This window comes from Mycothermus thermophilus, assembly GCF_041956435.1.
Source record: "Mycothermus thermophilus strain CBS 625.91 unplaced genomic scaffold VTJ04scaffold_2, whole genome shotgun sequence".
Lineage (NCBI taxonomy): Eukaryota > Fungi > Ascomycota > Sordariomycetes > Sordariales > Chaetomiaceae > Mycothermus > Mycothermus thermophilus.
Genome location: NW_027191428.1, coordinates 3,734,559 through 3,752,562, shown reverse-complemented (window position 1 = coordinate 3,752,562; position 18,004 = coordinate 3,734,559). Strand labels below are relative to the sequence as shown.

Below are 18,004 nucleotides of genomic sequence, written 5' to 3'. Positions count from 1 at the left end.
AGACACAAACACGCAGCGATAGAGCAGCGAGTGAGGATGAGAGGAGACAATTATGACGGAAAATGGGGCCCAAGGGGGGCATCTTATTTCACTTGGCCTACTGTACACGGACCCGAAGTCCCGATGGCTATCTAGCAAACATAGCAAAGCAAATGGTCATTCCGTGGCCCCCCTGAGCAGCGCGGGAGGTGCGCATCGGGAGCGCCCGGGCCACCAGTATCCGGCTGCTGGTGGTACCCCATTCCGTCGAACTTAGTTCTTCTTAGCGCCCTTGCCGGTGCCACGGCCACGCCCAGTCGAAGCAGGGGCAGCGTTGGCCTTGGCCTTTTTGTTCGGCTCCTTGGCTTGAGCGTTGGGCTTGCGCTTGGGACGAGCAGGTTTTGCGGGCGGAGAATCCGGCTCAGAGTCATCGGCCTGTTCCTCTTGCGCCTCACGCTGTGCCTTAAGCTCATCGAGCATGCTCGCCTGAAGCGCATTAGCAGCTTGTGAGATGCGTTCCTACAGGGAGCGAACTTACCAGCAGCTTGTTGCGGGTCTGGGCGAGGTCGTTATTGGCTTGCATGGCGGTCTTGTTATCTTGGACGATAGCCTTGATGTCCTGCATGGTGCTCAAAAGCTCTGCAAGCAGATCGGAATTGTCGCTCGTGCTGGCCTCGCGGACAACGGCGGGAGGGACGCCGCCGTGGAAGGCGCGCATCTTATTCTTGAGCTCCAACTCCGCGTCCATGACGAGCTTCCAATGATCACTGAACTCGAGCGTGTTTGACTTGGGGGGGGCCGGTGGAGTCCAGACCATTTGCATGGCGTTGGCCTTGGTCTCCTGAACACGCGCCTCGAGAGCATCGATATCCTCATCGGGTAGCGGGTGCTTAAGGGCGTCGACGGCCAGGATAAAAGCCTTGATGTAAGGAATGGAGTTCGGGTGCAGCTGGAACAGATAATGTGAGCAGCTTGCGAGCACGGGTTTTGTGGAAAGTAGGGTGGCTATCAGGGGTGGGGGGAGGGGTATATACATACAGGGTTGCAAGGACGACCGCCTTTGGCGCACTCGGCGCAACGGAACTGCCGCTTGGGACTGAACTTGGTTTTGTCCTCCTTCTCTTTACCTTTCTCTTTGTTCTCTGATTATGGAGTGAGCCGAGTGAGCTACTAACGAGCAATGAGATTGGGGTGTCTTACCAGCTTGATGATGGCAGGATTCAGTCCAGTCATGTGTCTCCAACAGCTGAGGAGAGCATTGACGGCAGCTAAACGCCCCAATGTTAGTAACAAGAGCGAGTGCGGGAGCGGCGAGGGAGCAGGTCATACGGCATGAGTCGAGGGGGTCCAACCGGTCCCTGGCGCTTCTTGAGGATGGCCTTGCCCTTGCGGCGCGAAAACGTTAGCAAGGAGCTAGTAGAGCAAGCAGAGAATGACACCACACACCGTGTTGGCGGAGCTGTTTATGCCGGGAGTGCTCTCCTGATTGTCGACATCCTAGGAGAGGTGAGCAATTAAATTGTACTTGGGAGCAGGAAATAAGCCGTCCGTACCTCCTCCATATTGCCAGCAGGCTTGACGGGGGTCTCAATCTTGGGCTTGGCGTTGGTGGTATCCTAAGAGAAGTCAGATAATGAACCGACTCGAGAGCAGTAAAGAAGCAGCCCATACGTTGTCCATGTCTCCATCAAGAATGATATTTGTCTTCGTGGTAGCCAGAGGGTCGGCACTCTGGCCGCCCTGGGAGGTGTCGACGAAGTCAGACATGGCTATGAGAAGGAAGCGAGTTAGCCGTGCGCAAGCATACAAGGAAGGAATCAAACAGGTGAATGAGAAAGGGTATGAGCTGCGTAGAGGGTACAGAGATCATGAAAGATTTGAGCGGAGGGAGCGACTTACTGGTTCTCGCCGGAGTTGTGAGTACCCAAGGCGCTGCGTATTCAAAGCGTTAGCTACCTGGAATGGGTAGAAGATATCGCGATGGAATTGAATTGGGGTGAATTGAAGTGAAGGAAAGTGGTGGTTGTGGTTGATCGAGGAAGACCTACCAGTAGAGTGCGGAGGGTGAGGAAGAAGGAAAGAGAGAAAAGAAGAGAGAGAGGGAGAGAGAGAGGGTATTTATAGTTGTGAGGAAAGCTCGCAGGCAGCAGTATTTCAGAATCAATGAACTTACAGGAAGGAGGTTCGTTAACGAGGAAGAAAAATGCCATAACTCGGGCTATTCATCGAGGTTGACAATGGGGTCGGCCCAGGTAAGGCTTGAGAGAGCCCGGGCTGGATACCTCCGGATGCAGGACTGGAGATGTCCATTCCAAAGCAACAACATACCTAAAAACCCACTCTCAAAAGACAACGTGTGTCCAAGAGTCGGAGAAATGGGGTCTGAAAGGTTGGAGATATATGAGAGGTACCCAACCTCGGGCAGTACATGACGGTTTCATGATGGTCACTGTAGGAGCACCGTAGGGGCCAGTTGAGTGGACTGAACGAGCTTCGAGGGGGCCAATGTCATCCATTCAGATATGTAGCACTGGAGGTATCTACCACGGGACAAAACACCACAGAATGTTGTCATTGAAGAAATCTCGATGCTGTTGAGTTGTGGAGGAGAGAACAGACGAGCGGGATGTCAGTGCTCTGCTCGCTTCCGAGCCAAGACCGAGAGCCTCAGGAGCATGAGAGCTGCTGCCAAGACTTCAGAGAAATGTGTCATAGCTTCCGAGCAGCCGAGCAGATCGATGGATCCCGGAGGGTGGGATGGAGCAACCCCACGGCGCCCCCCGCCATGATCATGTACTTAAAATCAGCTAAGGCCTTCTTGCGTTTTTTTACCTTTTCTACTCTCCATCGATTCTGTCTGTGAATGCTGGACTGCGAATCTTCCACGGCCATCAACAGCGACACGACAGACCAAACAAGCAGCCATGGCTACCGACCAACACCCGAGCAAATATGAAGACGTTTTCGAGGACGGCGACGCCTCCAGGGAGACCAAATCCGTGCAGCGCATCCGCGCCAACTCGACCATCATGCAGGTGAACAAGATCTTGGGTGAGTGCGCCGCTGGACTCCTGGTGTCGAGAAGTGACGTGGAAGTGTGGTAGCGGACGACAGTTGAGACGGCGACCCCAGTGATAAGGTGAAGGTGATGCTAACTTGAGCTTACCAAAGTCGCCAACCGAGGTGAAATCTGTAAGTACTTCCCAAGTCTCATGATATCACCGATTGTACATCGCGCTGACTCGTTTCCCAGCGATTCGTGTATGTTCTGTCCTAATATTCCACGTCCCTGTTCATACCGACCAGCGCGCTCACTGATATCCACTCAAACAGATCTTCAGAACTGTACGTCGTCAATTAAACATCACCATCAACGCCATCGCATAAACTGACAACAATACACCAGGCCCACGAGCTCTCGCTTCATACGATCGCCGTCTTCAGGTTCGACTTCATGACCTCCTCGAGCCGTTCAACCCAATGCTGACACAGTCGCAGTTATGACGACCGTCTTTCAATGCACCGCCAGAGTCTGTGCCACTCTTCTCGATGATTATTATCGCTCGTGGTCGTCCCGCTAACACCAGAATTACAGAGGCCGACGAGGCTTACGTCATTGGAAAACGCGGCCAGTACACTCCAGTCGGGGCGTACCTGGCTGGCGACGAGATCATCAAGATCGCTCTGGAACACGGAGCCCAGATGATCCACCCCGGTTAGTTACATCTGAAATCCAAGCACAAAACAAATTCTGACACCTCTTAGGCTACGGATTCTTGTCCGAGAACGCCGACTTCGCGCGTGCTGTCGAGAAGGCCGGCCTCATTGTGAGTCGCGACACTCTTCGCGTTATGCTTCGTCCCAGCTAACCCGCTCAGTTCATCGGCCCCACCCCCGAGACGATCGAGGCTCTCGGAGACAAGGTCTCCGCCAGGAAGATTGCCATTGCTGCTGGCGTTCCGGTCGTTCCCGGCACCGACGGCCCCGTCGAGACGTTCGAGGAGGTCAAGAAGTTCACCGACCAATACGGCTTCCCCATCATCATCAAGGCCGCTTATGGTGGTGGTGGCCGCGGCATGCGCGTCGTCCGTGAGGCCGACGGCCTGAAAGAGGCTTTTGAGCGCGCCACGTCCGAGGCCAAGACTGCCTTCGGCAACGGAACTGTCTTTGTCGAGCGCTTCCTCGACAAGCCCAAGCACATCGAGGTCCAGCTCGTTGCCGACAACTTCGGCAATGTCGTCCACCTCTACGAGCGCGATTGCTCGGTCCAGCGCCGCCACCAGAAGGTTGTTGAGATTGCGCCGGCCAAGGACCTCCCGGTCAACATCCGCGATGCCATGCTCGACTATGCTGTTCGCATCGCCAAGTCCGTCAAGCTCCGTAAGTTCCTCCCGACTTATGCTAGTGTCAAACTCCAGCAACAATTCTAGACATGGTCACTATTCACCCCCTGAATGAGTGAACACAAGCTAACTACATCCCCCAGGAAACGTCGCGACGGCCGAGTTTTTGGTCGACGACAAGGGGCTGTACTTCATCGAGGTCAATCCTCGTATCCAGGTCGAGCACACGGTTAGTCTCAAGAAATGATGTTGTGGTCCAGGGGAGTCGTGCTGATCCGGGGTACCAGATCACGGAGATGGTCACGGGTATCGACATTGTCGCCGCTCAGATCCAAATCGCCGCCGGCGCTTCACTCCAGCAGCTCGGCCTGACCCAGGACCGCATCTCGACCAGGGGTTTCGCCATCCAGACCCGCATCACCACCGAAGATCCGGCCAAGAACTTTCAGCCCGACACTGGTGAGTTTTTGACACCATATCACCGACGGGATATGGACAAAGTTAGAGCTGATATTTGTGTGTAGGCAAGATCGAGGTCTACCGGTCTGCCGGTGGCAACGGCGTCCGTCTCGATGGCGGCAACGGCTTTGCCGGCGCTGTTATTACTCGTACGTACAATGTCCTTTTCTTTTTCTCTTTTTCTTTTCGTTTGTGTGTTTGTTTGTTTATTTTATTATTCGCTTGTTTTCGTTTTTGACTTCATGTCTGTTTATCTCTTCTTCTCTTTTGTATTTTCCCAAGGACACTGGGAAGTTGAAGTTGACCTGAGCAAGTCGTTAAACTGCTCCTCACCAGCGCCCTGGGCGCACCTTCCGCGACCATCGCGAGAGCACTTTTCTCAACAACGCCATTAGGCAGCACTCAAGATGGAATCACGCAGAAAATTCTGTCTGGACCTAGGCGCCTTCCTCGCTCGAGAGGCTCGCGTCCAGCTTCTTCTCGTCTCTCTGCCCTCTCGCTTCTTCTCCTCCGTCTCTGTCTCCCACCACAGACGACCCGTCCGAGCCTCACCAGCGGCGCTTTCGGGCCTCTCGAGACGGTGTTTGGACCTGCCACGGCAAATCACAAGCCGAATTCCACTCGTTCAACGTTCTTTTTACCCTCTCCTTGGGTCCTACCGAGCCTCTCCCGAGCACCTCTCAACCACCAGTCATGGCGCCGGCAATGTCAAAGCCCGCCGAGGGACGCTTTCTCGAGCCCCTGCCGGATTACGCCATCTGGCTCATCTGGCGCTTCCTAGCCAATACCAAGCCCGTTACGCGCAGCCCGGAGATCCAGGCCCAACTGCCCGACATCAGCACGTCCGACCTGCTCGAAGAGTACCTGGAGGATGCCGGCTTCGAGTTCAACCCCGACGTTTTGGAGGCGCTCCAGAGCCTAAATCCGCCCTCCATCGACCTGTCCAAGCAGCTCTCGAGAGACCCAGGCTGCTTGTGGGGTGTTTATTCCCTGCTCCTGGAGAAGGCTGGAGCACGCCCCATACTATATGTGGGCAGCGGCACCCACTTCCTTGCGGGGGTTTCCGCTCGATGGGCCGATTACGACGCTGAAAAGGACCTCCCGTCTCGCATCCAAAAAGCACTCAATGCTGGGTACAAGATCACCAACAAGTTGCTCCTGGCATGGGCCCCCCGCCCTCCGTCGCAGCTCGTGCCCGGCTTGCGACACGTTTTCAAGGTCATCGAGAATACATTCACGTTGGCTCTCGGTGCCATGGAAACCCGGACAGGTGGCGACCAGTGCCCTGTGCTCTGCCCATGGGCATTCGGTGCTCTCGAGTGGGATGGGGCCTGCTCCCATCACGCCCTCTACGAGGGGATCCGCATTGGAGGATGGATCAAGGTGGACCGCGAGGAGTACCAGGAGTGGTTTACTCAGAGGCAGGCGGAGCGCGACAAGGAACGGTATCAGGAGCTGCTCGCTTCTGGGAAGTTCGAGTGCGAGATCTGTGGCAACCGATTTGCGTTCGACAAGGACCTGCAACAGCACCTCAAGGGCAACTTCCACCTGTTCAGGAAGCTGGGCGTGACGCAGAGCAAGGCCGCTCAGCATTACCACGAGAAACGCGAAGAAGCGCTGGCCAACGAGCGCTGGCCATGCAAGCCGTGTGGACAGTTGTTTGGTTCCGTGACGAGTCTGCGGATCCATGAAGATACTCAGAAGCACCTCGACATGGTCTTTGGCTACCGTGAGGAGCACCCCGACGAGGACGTCCCTCTTCACACGGCCCCCCCTCCGAGAGAGCAGTCGAACACCAAGGCCGCGATCGCACTTCGGAATCAGGCTTCGAGGAACCTTGAAGCAAAGCGTTATTACTGCGGGCTGTGTGACCGCCCGTTCAGGACAGCGCAAGGTCTGGACGGCCACCTGGATTCGAGCACCCATCGCGCCCTCGAAGAGCAGGCTAAGAAGGAAGGCCGCGCGTTTGAAATCATTCGCATTGAGCGGGAGCTGGTCGACACAGTCTACGCGACGAGGAAGAGGGAGCGCGCCCAAGCAGCTCGCGAGTCCGGCAAATGGACCTGTGAGATCTGCCCCTACTATGCCGAAGACAAAGCACACCTGCGCAACCATTTCAAGAGACAGTGTCACATCGAGCGCAGAGAGCAAGTCGGCCACCCAGCTGCTCTGGAGGAAGAACTGTTGGCCGAGAAGGACCCGGAGGAACCCCCCGCGGGAGCTGAGCAGGAGTCGCTCTAGATGTGCGACATCTGCCCCAAGCGCTGCGGGTCGCGCGATTCGCTGAAGATGCATTTCTTCTCCGATGGGCATGAGAAGGCGAGAGCTGCTGCCGGGCGTCCCGCGAGCATGGAGCTGGAGATCTTGGGCCCCCCGCGGAAGCAGCCAGTGCGCCAATGCAAGATCACGAAAACCAGGGAGGGATACTTCTACTGCCCTGTTTGCAAGAAGGTGCTGAAGTCGAAACAAGGCCAAAAGTACCACATGAACAGCGACGAGCATTACCGCAAACTTGAGCAATGGGAGGAGGCGATCGAAGAAGCAGCTTCAGAGGGACATGCGAGCAACCAGATGGATGTGGACGAGGAAATGGATGGCTAGGAGTTTGGTGCTGGTTCTTCTTATTCGTCTTGCTTTTCATCGTTCCAGCAGCTCGCGCATTGCTCTATTCATTCTTCATATGGGCGTCGACATCTCTGTCTGCCCACATGTCTCTTCATTTCTATGACGTTTCCATTCATTTTCATTCTCTGTTTCTGTTATCAGAGTCTTCGACTCTGCTTCTTCCATGCTTATTTGTTGCCTTTCTTTTTTTCATTGCTATTTCTACACTCATCAATGTCGAGCGAGACATCACTTACCGTATGTAATTAACTTGATACTAACGAGTTCTCAGCTCATTATGACAGTACGAGCAGTCCCCGCGCTTCCCATCCAGTGACACTGGTCGATTTCGTTTTGGATTCCCCGTTTACCCCTTTCCAAAACTCGCCCATCGCCGATGGACTCGAGCGGGCCCAGGCCCAATACACACCTTCCAAGCAGCTCGTGAACTGCACCTTGACGACTGTATGAATGCTAACGAAATTTAGGCATGCTCACGAAGCTCTCCTGCCATGCTTCCACGTTCGAGATGACGAGGCGCAAGGCTGTCCGTGCGCTGGTCGAGTTCAGGATCAGGGTATGTGGTCCAACGCTCTACGCTGCTCACGAGCACCAAATTCGCTAACCCGGAGCAGGGGGTGAAAACTAACATCCCCTTCCTCATGTCGCTGCTCACACATCCCACCTTCATCGAGGGCCGCGTTTGGACCACTTTCATTGATGTAAGGCGAGCCAATTTTACCTATTGACCTAGCTAACAATTCAGGACACCCCTGAGCTTTTCGAGCTCACCGGCAGCCAGAACCGTGCTCAGAAGCTGCTCGCCTATCTCGGCAACGTTGCTGTGAATGGCCCCCAGGTTGTTGGCCAAATCGGCGAGCCCAAGTTTAAGGGCGAGGTTTTGATACCAACCCTGTACGACGAGGATGGAAACAGGATCGATACATCCAAACCATGTACCAAGGGTTGGCGCCAAATCATACTCGAAAAGGGCCCCAAAGGGTTCGCGAAAGCTGTCCGCGAGTACAAGGGCTGTCTTCTTATGGACACAACGATGAGAGAGTAAGTATCAGCATGTATAGCTACATGAAACCGTATCATCTCTAACACGGCCACAGCGCCCATCAATCTCTCCTCGCCACCAGGGTCCGCACAATCGACATGTTGAACATCGCCCGCGAGACAAGCCATGCTCTCCACAATCTTTACAGCCTGGAATGTTGGGGTGGTGCTACTTTTGACGTCGCGTACCGGTTCCTCTTTGAGGATCCGTGGGATCGTCTTCGCAAACTGCGCCAGTTGATTCCGAATATCCCATTCCAGATGTTGTTGCGTGGCGCCAATGGAGTTGCGTATGCTTCTCTGCCGGATAACGCCATTGACCACTTTGTGGAGCAAGCCAAGAAGAACGGAGTGGACATTTTCCGTGTCTTCGATGCGCTCAACGACATTTCTCAGCTTGAGGTGGGCATCAGGGCTGTCCAGAAGGCCGGCGGTGTCTGTGAGGGCACTGTTTGCTACAGCGGCGACATGCTCAACCCCAAGAAGAAGTACAACCTGGAGTACTACCTTGATGTGGTTGACAAGCTGGTGGCCCTTGACATTGATGTCCTTGGCATCAAGGATATGGCGGGTGTTTTGAAGCCCCATGCCGCGACCCTCCTGATCGGCGCCATCAGGAAGAAGTACCCCGATCTTCCTATCCACGTGCACACTCACGACTCTGCAGGCACTGGTGTTGCTTCCATGGTCGCTTGTGCCATGGCTGGTGCCGACGCTGTCGATGCCGCCACTGACAGCCTGTCCGGCATGACCTCTCAGCCCAGCATCAACGCCATTCTCGCCTCGCTTGAGGGCACCGAGAAGGACCCTGGTCTCAATGTCCACCACGTGCGCGCTCTTGACCAATATTGGTCTCAGATCCGCCTCCTCTACTCGCCCTTCGAGGCTCATCTCTCCGGTCCTGATCCGGAGGTGTACGAGCACGAAATCCCGGGTGGTCAGCTCACCAACATGATGTTCCAGGCCTCGCAACTGGGTCTTGGCTCCAAGTGGCTCGAGACCAAGAAGGCCTACGAGCAGGCGAACCAGCTTCTCGGCGACATCATCAAGGTCACTCCGACATCCAAGGTTGTTGGCGATCTGGCACAGTTCATGGTCTCCAACAAGCTCACTCCAGAGGACGTCAAGGCCCGTGCTGGTGAGCTCGACTTCCCAGGCTCGGTGCTCGAGTTCCTCCAGGGTATGATGGGCCAGCCGTATGGTGGGTTCCCAGAGCCGCTCCGCACCCAGGCTCTTCGCGGCCGCCAGAAGTTCGACAAGAGGCCGGGACTCTACCTGGAGCCCGTGGACTTTGTCAAGGTCAAGAAGGAACTCGTCCGCAAGTTCGGCGGCAACATCACCGAATGCGACGTTGCTGGCTACATCATGTACCCCAAGGTCTACGAGGACTACAGGAAGTTCCTTGCCAAGTACGGCGATCTCTCAGTCCTGCCAACCAAGTACTTCCTGTCCAAGCCCGAGATTGGCGAGGAGTTCCACGTCGAGATCGAGAAGGGCAAGGTTCTCATCCTCAAGCTCCTCGCCATCGGCCCCCTCTCCGAGAACACGGGCCAGCGCGAGGTCTTCTACGAGGTCAACGGCGAGGTCCGCCAGGTCAGCGTCGACGACAAGACGGCCTCCATCGAGAACGTCAGCCGCCCCAAGGCCGACCCCACCGACTCGAGCCAGGTCGGCGCCCCCATGGCTGGTGTTCTTGTCGAGCTCCGCGTCCACGACGGCACCGAGGTCAAGAAGGGCGATCCTCTCGCTGTGCTCAGCGCCATGAAGATGGTATGTTTACTGATATATTGGAAGGTACTCAAATCGGCAGCTAACCAGGTGTGTTTCACAGGAAATGGTCATCTCGGCCCCTCACAATGGTGTTGTGTCGCAACTAGTGGTTCGCGAAGGAGACTCTGTCGATGGCTCGGATCTCATCTGCCGCATTGTTCGCGCCGACGCGAAATGATTGGTTTCAGGAGCAAAGGGATGAAGGTTCGGCCATTCACCAGCGCTTATCGGGAAAAGCCTTGGAAGATGGTCATTTCTGGGTTATGACTCAGGGATGTTATTCCGTCTGCCTCCATCTGTTGAGCGCAGGTGTCATGGACAGTGAGTGAGGAGAGTGACAAGGGGCGTTGGTACCGACGGTGTTAGTGTCATCAAACTTCTTATGGACGGATGGATTGGAGAAAGAGTTCAAATTGAGAAGGCTGGCGGAGGAAGTTGTTCTTGTCATACACCACAATTCATATTTGTTGTTTCGCTCTGTAAACTGGGCCCCGTACCTTGGACTCTGATTTTGTTGATGTCTCCCCGTTTCTATGTCTCCGAAGCTGGCGACAATATCTTATTACTAACCACTACCCTTCCAGTACTATAAAGACCCCGCCCTTCATCATACTAGATATTACCGAGCATAAATCATAGTTCAACGGAAGAAGGTTCTAACTCTCCTCATCCAGGAGATCCCAGACCAAGTAGTGAAGTAAAGCGTCAAGTATCGAAAGAAAAGAAAGAAAAAAGAGAGAAAAGAAAGAAAAAAGAACAAAAGAGAAAAGAGAAAAGAAAGGTTGGGGTTGGTCTTTGAAAAGATAGTGCATTAGGGTTAGGGTTGTATGCTTGGCAACGGGCACCTTTGATGTCACAAGCGTGTCTCGACCTGGTCGGTGATCGGGCCGTCCCTTTGTTTGCTTGATCCAACTGTCAATCCTCCAGCTTCATCCCTTGCTAAAACTTCCGGTTTGCCAAAAGCCACACCTTTATTATCCAGATTTGGTCCTGAATAGGGTGCCAATTAGCAATGGTCCGCGCCCTGCTGCCCTGAAGTAGCATTGCAACCAAAAGCCAATTGACTGCAGGACAGTCAAGCCAGCCAAAGACCGCCAGGTCACTGCTCTAAAGCCTGTGTTTTCGTTCGCTCAAGGGGGTCTTTGTTGACACCCCAACCCGACACTATCGCCGAAATGCCTCCCTACCGAGATGATCCGTTGCCGTCCAATACCCAAGCGTTAAGTCGAGATCGAAGCCAAAGTCCATCGAGGATGTCACAAGAGTCAGGGTCTTCGGTTTCTACGACAAGTATTGTGTTCGAGCGCATCAGCGAGCGCGTAGCCGCCAGCGAGGCTGCCATCAAAGAGAAGCTCCATAATGCCGACGCCGACGACGATGAAGCGAAGGATGAGCCCAACAACGACGACCTCGAGACCGGGCCGTTCCTCCCCAGCGGCGGCAGCAACGGGAACAGTCATACCAAGGCGCGGGGAATGGATAGGGGGCTACGCAGGGTGTTGCTCATAGTGGCTGGCCTGTTAGTATCCACCTGGGTCGCTGGCCTTTTCATCTTTGTATCGACGAAAGGGTCCCAGTCCGCCGCTACGAGCAGCTCGAGCACAGATTCGGGCGCAGGCAACGCTGTCACACTTGACCTAGTTATGGGCGGATTCTTCCGCCCGGACATCCAGTCAGTTCGGTGGATTGGTGGCCCTGCTGGGGAAGACGGCCTTTTACTGGAGAAGGCCGTCAGAGAGGACTACTTGGTTGTTGAGGATGTCCGCACTCAGACCGGCTCACTGGGCGAGCGCGACCCTGATGCGGCTGCGGCCAGCCCCATCACGCTGATGAAGCATTCCAGCTTCGACTACGGTTCTCGGATGTACCACGCTAACAGGGTGACACCGAGCCGCGACTTGAAGCGCGTCTTGGTTGCCACCGATGTCAAATCCAACTGGCGCCATTCAGTCTACGCTTCGTACTGGATTTTCGACGTGGGAACCCAGAAGGCCGAACCCCTGATTCCCGGGGAGCCCGAGGCCCGTGTCCAGCTTGCCCAATGGAGTCCCCGGAGCAATGCGATTGCTTTCACCCGCGACAACAACCTTTTCCTCCGCAATATCGGGTCAGACAAGGTTGTTCAGGTCACCACTGACGGCGGCGCTGAGGTCTTCAATGGCGTGCCTGACTGGGTTTATGAGGAGGAAGTGTTCGCCAGCGACACCGCTACCTGGTGGTCCGAAGACGGCAACTACATTGCCTTCGTGCGCACTAACGAGACCGGCGTGCCCACGTACCCAGTACAGTACTTTTTCTCGAGGCCGAGCGGCACCGAGCCCCCTCCGGGCGAGGAGCTGTATCCGGAAACCCGCCACATCAAGTACCCCAAGGCCGGCGCTCACAATCCGGTGGTCGAGCTTAAGTTTTATGACGTGACACGCGGCGACGTCTTCTCCATCAATGCACCGGGAGGCTTCTCGGATGACGACCGCCTCATAACCGAGGTCGTCTGGGCTGGGTCCCAGGTCCTGGTCAAGGAGACCAACCGCGTCAGTGATGTTATGCGTGTGGTCCTTGTCGACGTGCCAGGACGCAAAGCAAAGACCGTTCGGACTACCGACGTCAAGGCTATTGATGGAGGCTGGTTCGAGGTTACTCACCAGACCAAGTTCATTCCGGCTGATCCAGCCAAAGGTCGTGTTGCTGACGGCTACATCGACCTCATTATTCACAATGATTCCAACCATCTCGCCTACTTCTCGCCGCTTGACAACGCCGAGCCCGTGATGCTCACGTCAGGCGACTGGGAGGTAGAGGATTCGCCCTACGCCGTCGACCTGAACAGCAACATTGTTTACTTTGTCGCAACCAAGGAGTCATCCATCCAGCGGCACGTCTACCAAGTCAAGCTCACGGGCGAGGGCCTAGCCCCGATCACGGATACGTCCGCTGAGGGTTACTATGCCGCCTCATTCTCAACCGGCGCCGGCTACGCACTCCTGACATATCAGGGCCCAGGCATCCCATGGCAAAAGATCATCAGCACACCCAGCAACCCGCACAAGTACGAGCGCACCGTCGAGGAGAACCAGGACCTTGCCGATAGAGTCAAGCAATATGCCCTGCCTACCAAAGTGTACGGCACAATCAACGTGGACGGCGTCGAGCTCAACTATGTTGAGCGGCGGCCGCCCAATTTCGACGAGCGCAAGAAGTACCCCGTCTTGTTCCACCAGTACAGCGGGCCCGGGTCACAACAGGTTAACAAGAAGTTTGCCGTGGATTTCCAGTCGTACGTTGCCGCGGGGCTCGGGTACCTGTGCGTAACAGTCGACCCCCGTGGCACGGGCTACATTGGGCGGCGCAACCGCGTCATCATCCGCGGCGAGCTCGGCAAGTGGGAGTCGCACGACCAAATCGCGGCCGCCAAGATCTGGGCTCAGAAGCCCTACGTTGATCCAGAGCGTCTTGCTATTTGGGGATGGAGCTTCGGTGGCTTCAATACCCTCAAGACTCTTGAGCAGGATGCCGGGCAGACCTTCAAGTATGGCATGGCCGTGGCGCCGGTCACGGATTGGAGGTTTTATGACAGCATTTACACGGAGCGGTACATGCTCACTCCGGAGACGAATCAGCATGGTTACGAGCGGAGCATGGTGTCAAATGTCACGGCGTTGTCGCAGAATGTGCGCTGGCTTATGATGCACGTGAGTATTTTGAGAACTCCTATGCCTGAGGGCAAGTTGCTGACATGGATTCAAGGGCGTCGCGGATGACAACGTCCATGTGCAAAACACATGGGCGCTCCTCGACAAGCTTGACCTGGCGGGCGTTGAAAACTACGATGTGCACGTCTTCCCCGACAGCGATCATAGCATCTACTTCCATAACGCAAATCGGATTGTCTACGACAGTGAGTTTATCCCCTTTGCCTTTCTTCCTTGCTTAACGGATTACTAATCCTCATCCACAGAGCTCACCAACTGGCTCATCAATGCCTTCAACGGCGAGTGGCTCAAGGTCGCCAATCCAACACCGAATGGCAAAAAGAAGAGGTCGGCAAAGGGGCATCATCAGAGCTCGGAGCCTGTGGTATAGATGATGTATAGTAGTGGCGTGGTTAGGGTGTGTTGTGGTCGCGTGGAAGGCATTTGACGGCGTTGGGCGTTGACAGGTATTCGGCTTCAGTTTACTGGTACATTCTGTCTGGTATAGCAACACCAGTGGAGGCGCTGATGCCTAGACAAGAACTCACGACATTTGATTGCAACTTGTACACCCAGTCAATGCCCTATATTACGTATTGAAGGTACACACATCCTCACTTCTTCTCCTTGGCCTTCGACTTCTTGGACTTTTCCTTCGACTCTTCCTTGGTCGCCTCCTTCGTCTTGTCCTTGGAATCTTCTTTCGGCTTCTCCTCCTTAGAGTCTTTTGCCTTATCCTTGGACTCTGAAGGCTTTGTCGACTCAACCTTCTGTTTCTCCTTCTTGTCTGTCTTCTCTTGCTTCCCTGACTCCTCAGCGGCACCATCCTTTACAGGCTTTTTCTCTTGTGGCTTCTTGAGAGCCCTAGGATCCAAGTCGCGTCTCCTCATGGCATTGCGCTTGGCACGCTCAATGTAGTCGGCATCTTCCTCATCGTCGAACCCGCCAAAGTCGTCGTCCTGGGGCTTCTCACCCTCCTCCACTCCAATCGGCGTCTTGTCGATGACTTCGTCGTCAGCGGCGGACTTAGCGGCCTCAGCATCCTTCTTGCCATTCGCCAAGACTGCGTTCTTGGGCGTCGGCCCGATCTTCTTGAACTTTGCGACGAAGAAACCATCGACATTGTAAAGATGGGGATAGTACCGGCGGGTCAGCTTCAGACTCGGGTGGAAGGTCTTGCCCATGTAGCTGGTGAATCCTTCCTTGCCGAAAGGAAGTCCGGTCTGATGAAGGTCAGCGCTTTTGAGAGCTCCTTTTCAAACGGTCACCTCGAACATACCTCAACAAGCTTGACATTGGGTCTGCGGCTGAGTGCATAGTTGACAACTTGTTCACTGCGTACCGAGTTAGGACCGCGTTCGCACCATGACTATACCTCCTGACGGCACTCACTTCTCTTCGACACAGACGCTACACGTCGAATAGACAATGTAGCCACCAGTCTTACTGGCGTGGTTTGTCGAGTCAATGGCTGCAAGGAGCAGTTGTTTTTGGGTATGCGGGAGCTGCTGGAAGTCCTTCTCATCACGGTTGGTCTTGACGGAGGGGTCTTTGGCAATAACTCCCGTGCCTGAGCAGGGAGCATCCAAGAGCACCCTGTCAAAACCGCCGATCACGCGGGGGAACTCGCGGGCGTCGTAGTTGCAGACAATGACATTCTGTTACCAACGTTAGCTGAGGTCTTTTTTGGAAGGGCCGCAAGCTCGTACCGTTGCGCCGAGGCGGTGGATGTTGCCAATCAAACCCTTGGCACGAGCTTTGTTCGGATCGTTGGCGAAAATGACACCCGTATTCTTCATAAGCGCAGCCATGTGTGTTGTTTTACCACCAGGAGCGGCAGCCATCTGTTAACGGGAGGGTTAGAGAGAGACACAAGCGACGCAATCAAATAGGGACAGTGCTGCGTACATCGAGGCAGCGCTCATTCTCCTGGGGGCACAGCGCCATAACGGGGAGGAAGGAGGATGCAGCTTGCAGAATGTAGTGACCGGCGAGATATTCAGGGGTAGCACCCAAAGGAACGCTAATCGGGTCAGCCTCAGTGAGAAACGTTGGTTGAAGGCGTAAACTTGTACCTCGACTCAAACACTTGAAGGCCAACCTTGGACCACTTGCCGACGGGCTCAAGAACAACACCGCGGTTGACTGACAATATTAGTGCGAGCGCTGACACCTTTTGGTTTGGCAGGACATACTCAGTGCTTGGGCGAGGTCCCGGCGATGCGTCCGGAGAGTGTTGGTACGGATAACGACCGGGCGGGCAGTCTGAAGGAGGTCAGTTGGTGTTTGAAGAGAATGCACTGGGAGTTTCGTACCTCGTTGGCCTCAAAGAACGCGAATGCTTCCCTTGGAGGGAACAGGTTCCTGGTCAAGTTAGCTGGTGTTCCGACAAACCAACACCAGTGACACCTACAGAAGTTTCTCTGCAAGGAACTCATTGTAGCCGTAATCTGCCTATTGTTAGGACTGGCATAGTGAAGGTCGAAGCGCGACAACTTACAAGCACAGATGTCCTTGAGAAGCTGCCTGGTGTATTCAGCCCTGCTACGCCCCTCCTCGGCCAAGTTCGCAAAGTCCTCCAACACACGAATGGTATCCGTTATCCTGGTTCTCAACATCTGCAGGTCGGGAGCCAGCAGACCCTTTGTTTTTGCTGAGAGCTCGTCCTCCTCTCCGTCATCAAGGACATGGGGTTTGTCGCCATCGATGTTGGTTTGCAGAGCGGCTTCGCGTATCTCGGCCTCGTTTTCGGCAGCTTCCCGCGCCAGTTTCTCATCTAGTTTCCTCGACAGACCCTCAATGTTGGCAGCGGTGAGCTTCTCTTCCCTCTCCTCCTCGTCCTCCTCCTCGTCGTCCGAGAAGACAAACTTCTCCTTCTTGCCGATCTCCTGGTCGGAGTCAACGACCGAGTCGTCATCCGAGCCAAGGAAGTCGTCCCCGAGGGTAGGCTCATCCAAGTCGGAGCCGCTGACATCGTCGAGGTTGGACACGTCAAACTCATCGCCCATCTCTTCGTCCGAGTCGTCCTGCCTGACAGGCTTCTTCGCTTTCTTGGTGCCATTGGCCTGCTTCGGAGCCGACTTGGCAGACCCTTCTTCGCGGCGCTTCTTTGACGGCTTGTCGGACTTCGCAGAGGTGCGGCGCTTCTTGGTAGACGGCGCCTCGACGGGAGGGTCATCCACAGGTAGCCCCTTCTTGCGCTTCAGATTGGCGAAGTGCTCCTCCGAGAGAGGCTCAGGAGGGCCCTGCTTTTTCATTCGACGTCCCACACCCATGTTGGCGGGTAACTGGGAAAGGTATTTGAGTGTCGGCTTTGATATGTGGTAGGAAATCAATTGTCTCAAGAACACTGGAACCTCGAAGTGTTGTCTTGATTCCAACCTGCAGACCATCGCTGCAATTTTCTGGAGAAAAAAGCTTATCGATAAGCAGCGAACGAAGTGGGCTGCTTGCGGAAGACCCATACCATTCGCCACATATTATTGGGCGGGCTCGCATACTGCGCTAAGCCATAAGCGTGGTCCCTGCCGGCTTACGTTCCCCTGTCGAGCCTGCACTGGGCAGGAATGGGGACGAGGGACGACTCGCAGTGCTCCTGGCGTTTGGGAACAAGAGCGTCGTTCCGTCAAGGGGGTGACTTAGCCGCATCTGGCTTTCCTGCCACACAACACACAGGAAACAAGCAAGCAACTGCAAGCAGGAGCCCTCACTTTCAAATTGATTGATTTTTTTTGCGCCAGTGAAGACGGGAGAGCAACTTGCTGGAAACAACAATAAACCAGCTTTCCCTTTATCCTCTCTCTTCTTTTCTCTTCTTGGAATTGAGCGGTTTGTCCTTCTCGTCCGTCGCTGTGACGACACGTACACAGTACTTAATTCGTACCGTCCTCAGGTCCAGCTGTGGCTCCGCCCATCGTTTCTATTGCCTGCTCGCCGTATCGTGTTCTCGGGCCCGTTCTCTCGTCCCAAATTTCCTACCCCCTTTCAACATCTCAACCCGCCATCACCGTTCCTTGTCCCATCTTCTTCTCGGCAGCTTCCGTTGTGTTGGCTGCTGTTCCCCGTTGATTCCGCGCAGCCGAGCGCATCGACTTCACC

At 55.0% G+C, this 18,004-nt stretch overlaps 8 protein-coding genes across 8 annotated transcripts; 5 read left to right on the top strand and 3 right to left on the bottom strand.

Moving 5' to 3' along the window:
- Window positions 1-252: 252 nt before the first annotated feature.
- Window positions 253-2,189, bottom strand: VTJ04DRAFT_3541 (uncharacterized protein; the record flags this gene model as incomplete). Its single annotated transcript, XM_069361453.1, has 10 exons — window positions 253-465; window positions 518-928; window positions 1,018-1,121; window positions 1,180-1,247; window positions 1,309-1,364; window positions 1,426-1,476; window positions 1,533-1,595; window positions 1,651-1,748; window positions 1,879-1,911; window positions 2,153-2,189. The coding sequence occupies 10 exons, from the start codon at window positions 2,187-2,189 to the stop codon at window positions 253-255; spliced, it is 1,134 nt and encodes a 377-aa protein (XP_069222062.1).
- A 714-nt stretch (window positions 2,190-2,903) lies between these two features.
- On the top strand, window positions 2,904-7,022 carry VTJ04DRAFT_3540 (uncharacterized protein; the record flags this gene model as incomplete). Its single annotated transcript, XM_069361452.1, has 13 exons — window positions 2,904-3,030; window positions 3,151-3,171; window positions 3,233-3,240; window positions 3,313-3,324; window positions 3,386-3,423; window positions 3,478-3,509; window positions 3,575-3,694; window positions 3,745-3,806; window positions 3,858-4,359; window positions 4,466-4,551; window positions 4,610-4,781; window positions 4,847-4,930; window positions 5,314-7,022. The coding sequence occupies 13 exons, from the start codon at window positions 2,904-2,906 to the stop codon at window positions 7,020-7,022; spliced, it is 2,973 nt and encodes a 990-aa protein (XP_069222061.1).
- A 48-nt stretch (window positions 7,023-7,070) lies between these two features.
- Window positions 7,071-7,382, top strand: VTJ04DRAFT_3539 (uncharacterized protein; the record flags this gene model as incomplete). Its single annotated transcript, XM_069361450.1, has 1 exon — window positions 7,071-7,382. One exon carries the CDS (start codon window positions 7,071-7,073, stop codon window positions 7,380-7,382), a length of 312 nt encoding a protein of 103 aa, XP_069222060.1.
- A 493-nt stretch (window positions 7,383-7,875) lies between these two features.
- VTJ04DRAFT_3538 (uncharacterized protein) lies at window positions 7,876-10,395 on the top strand (the record flags this gene model as incomplete). The annotated part of the gene is made up of 5 exons (XM_069361449.1): window positions 7,876-7,962; window positions 8,021-8,107; window positions 8,152-8,447; window positions 8,504-10,217; window positions 10,279-10,395. 5 exons carry the CDS (start codon window positions 7,876-7,878, stop codon window positions 10,393-10,395), a joined length of 2,301 nt encoding a protein of 766 aa, XP_069222059.1.
- Window positions 10,396-10,494: 99 nt separating this feature from the next.
- On the bottom strand, window positions 10,495-10,825 carry VTJ04DRAFT_3537 (uncharacterized protein; the record flags this gene model as incomplete). Its single annotated transcript, XM_069361448.1, has 2 exons — window positions 10,495-10,722; window positions 10,805-10,825. The coding sequence occupies 2 exons, from the start codon at window positions 10,823-10,825 to the stop codon at window positions 10,495-10,497; spliced, it is 249 nt and encodes an 82-aa protein (XP_069222058.1).
- Window positions 10,826-11,470: 645 nt separating this feature from the next.
- Window positions 11,471-14,297, top strand: VTJ04DRAFT_3536 (uncharacterized protein; the record flags this gene model as incomplete). Its single annotated transcript, XM_069361447.1, has 3 exons — window positions 11,471-13,906; window positions 13,962-14,112; window positions 14,173-14,297. 3 exons carry the CDS (start codon window positions 11,471-11,473, stop codon window positions 14,295-14,297), a joined length of 2,712 nt encoding a protein of 903 aa, XP_069222057.1.
- A 223-nt stretch (window positions 14,298-14,520) lies between these two features.
- VTJ04DRAFT_3535 (uncharacterized protein) lies at window positions 14,521-17,181 on the bottom strand (the record flags this gene model as incomplete). Its single annotated transcript, XM_069361446.1, has 10 exons — window positions 14,521-15,129; window positions 15,186-15,240; window positions 15,299-15,564; window positions 15,616-15,750; window positions 15,815-15,929; window positions 15,982-16,051; window positions 16,102-16,171; window positions 16,222-16,270; window positions 16,320-16,356; window positions 16,407-17,181. The coding sequence occupies 10 exons, from the start codon at window positions 17,179-17,181 to the stop codon at window positions 14,521-14,523; spliced, it is 2,181 nt and encodes a 726-aa protein (XP_069222056.1).
- Window positions 17,182-17,472: 291 nt separating this feature from the next.
- VTJ04DRAFT_3534 (uncharacterized protein) lies at window positions 17,473-17,974 on the top strand (the record flags this gene model as incomplete). Its single annotated transcript, XM_069361445.1, has 2 exons — window positions 17,473-17,539; window positions 17,799-17,974. 2 exons carry the CDS (start codon window positions 17,473-17,475, stop codon window positions 17,972-17,974), a joined length of 243 nt encoding a protein of 80 aa, XP_069222055.1.
- Between the last annotated feature and the right edge of the window lie 30 nt (window positions 17,975-18,004).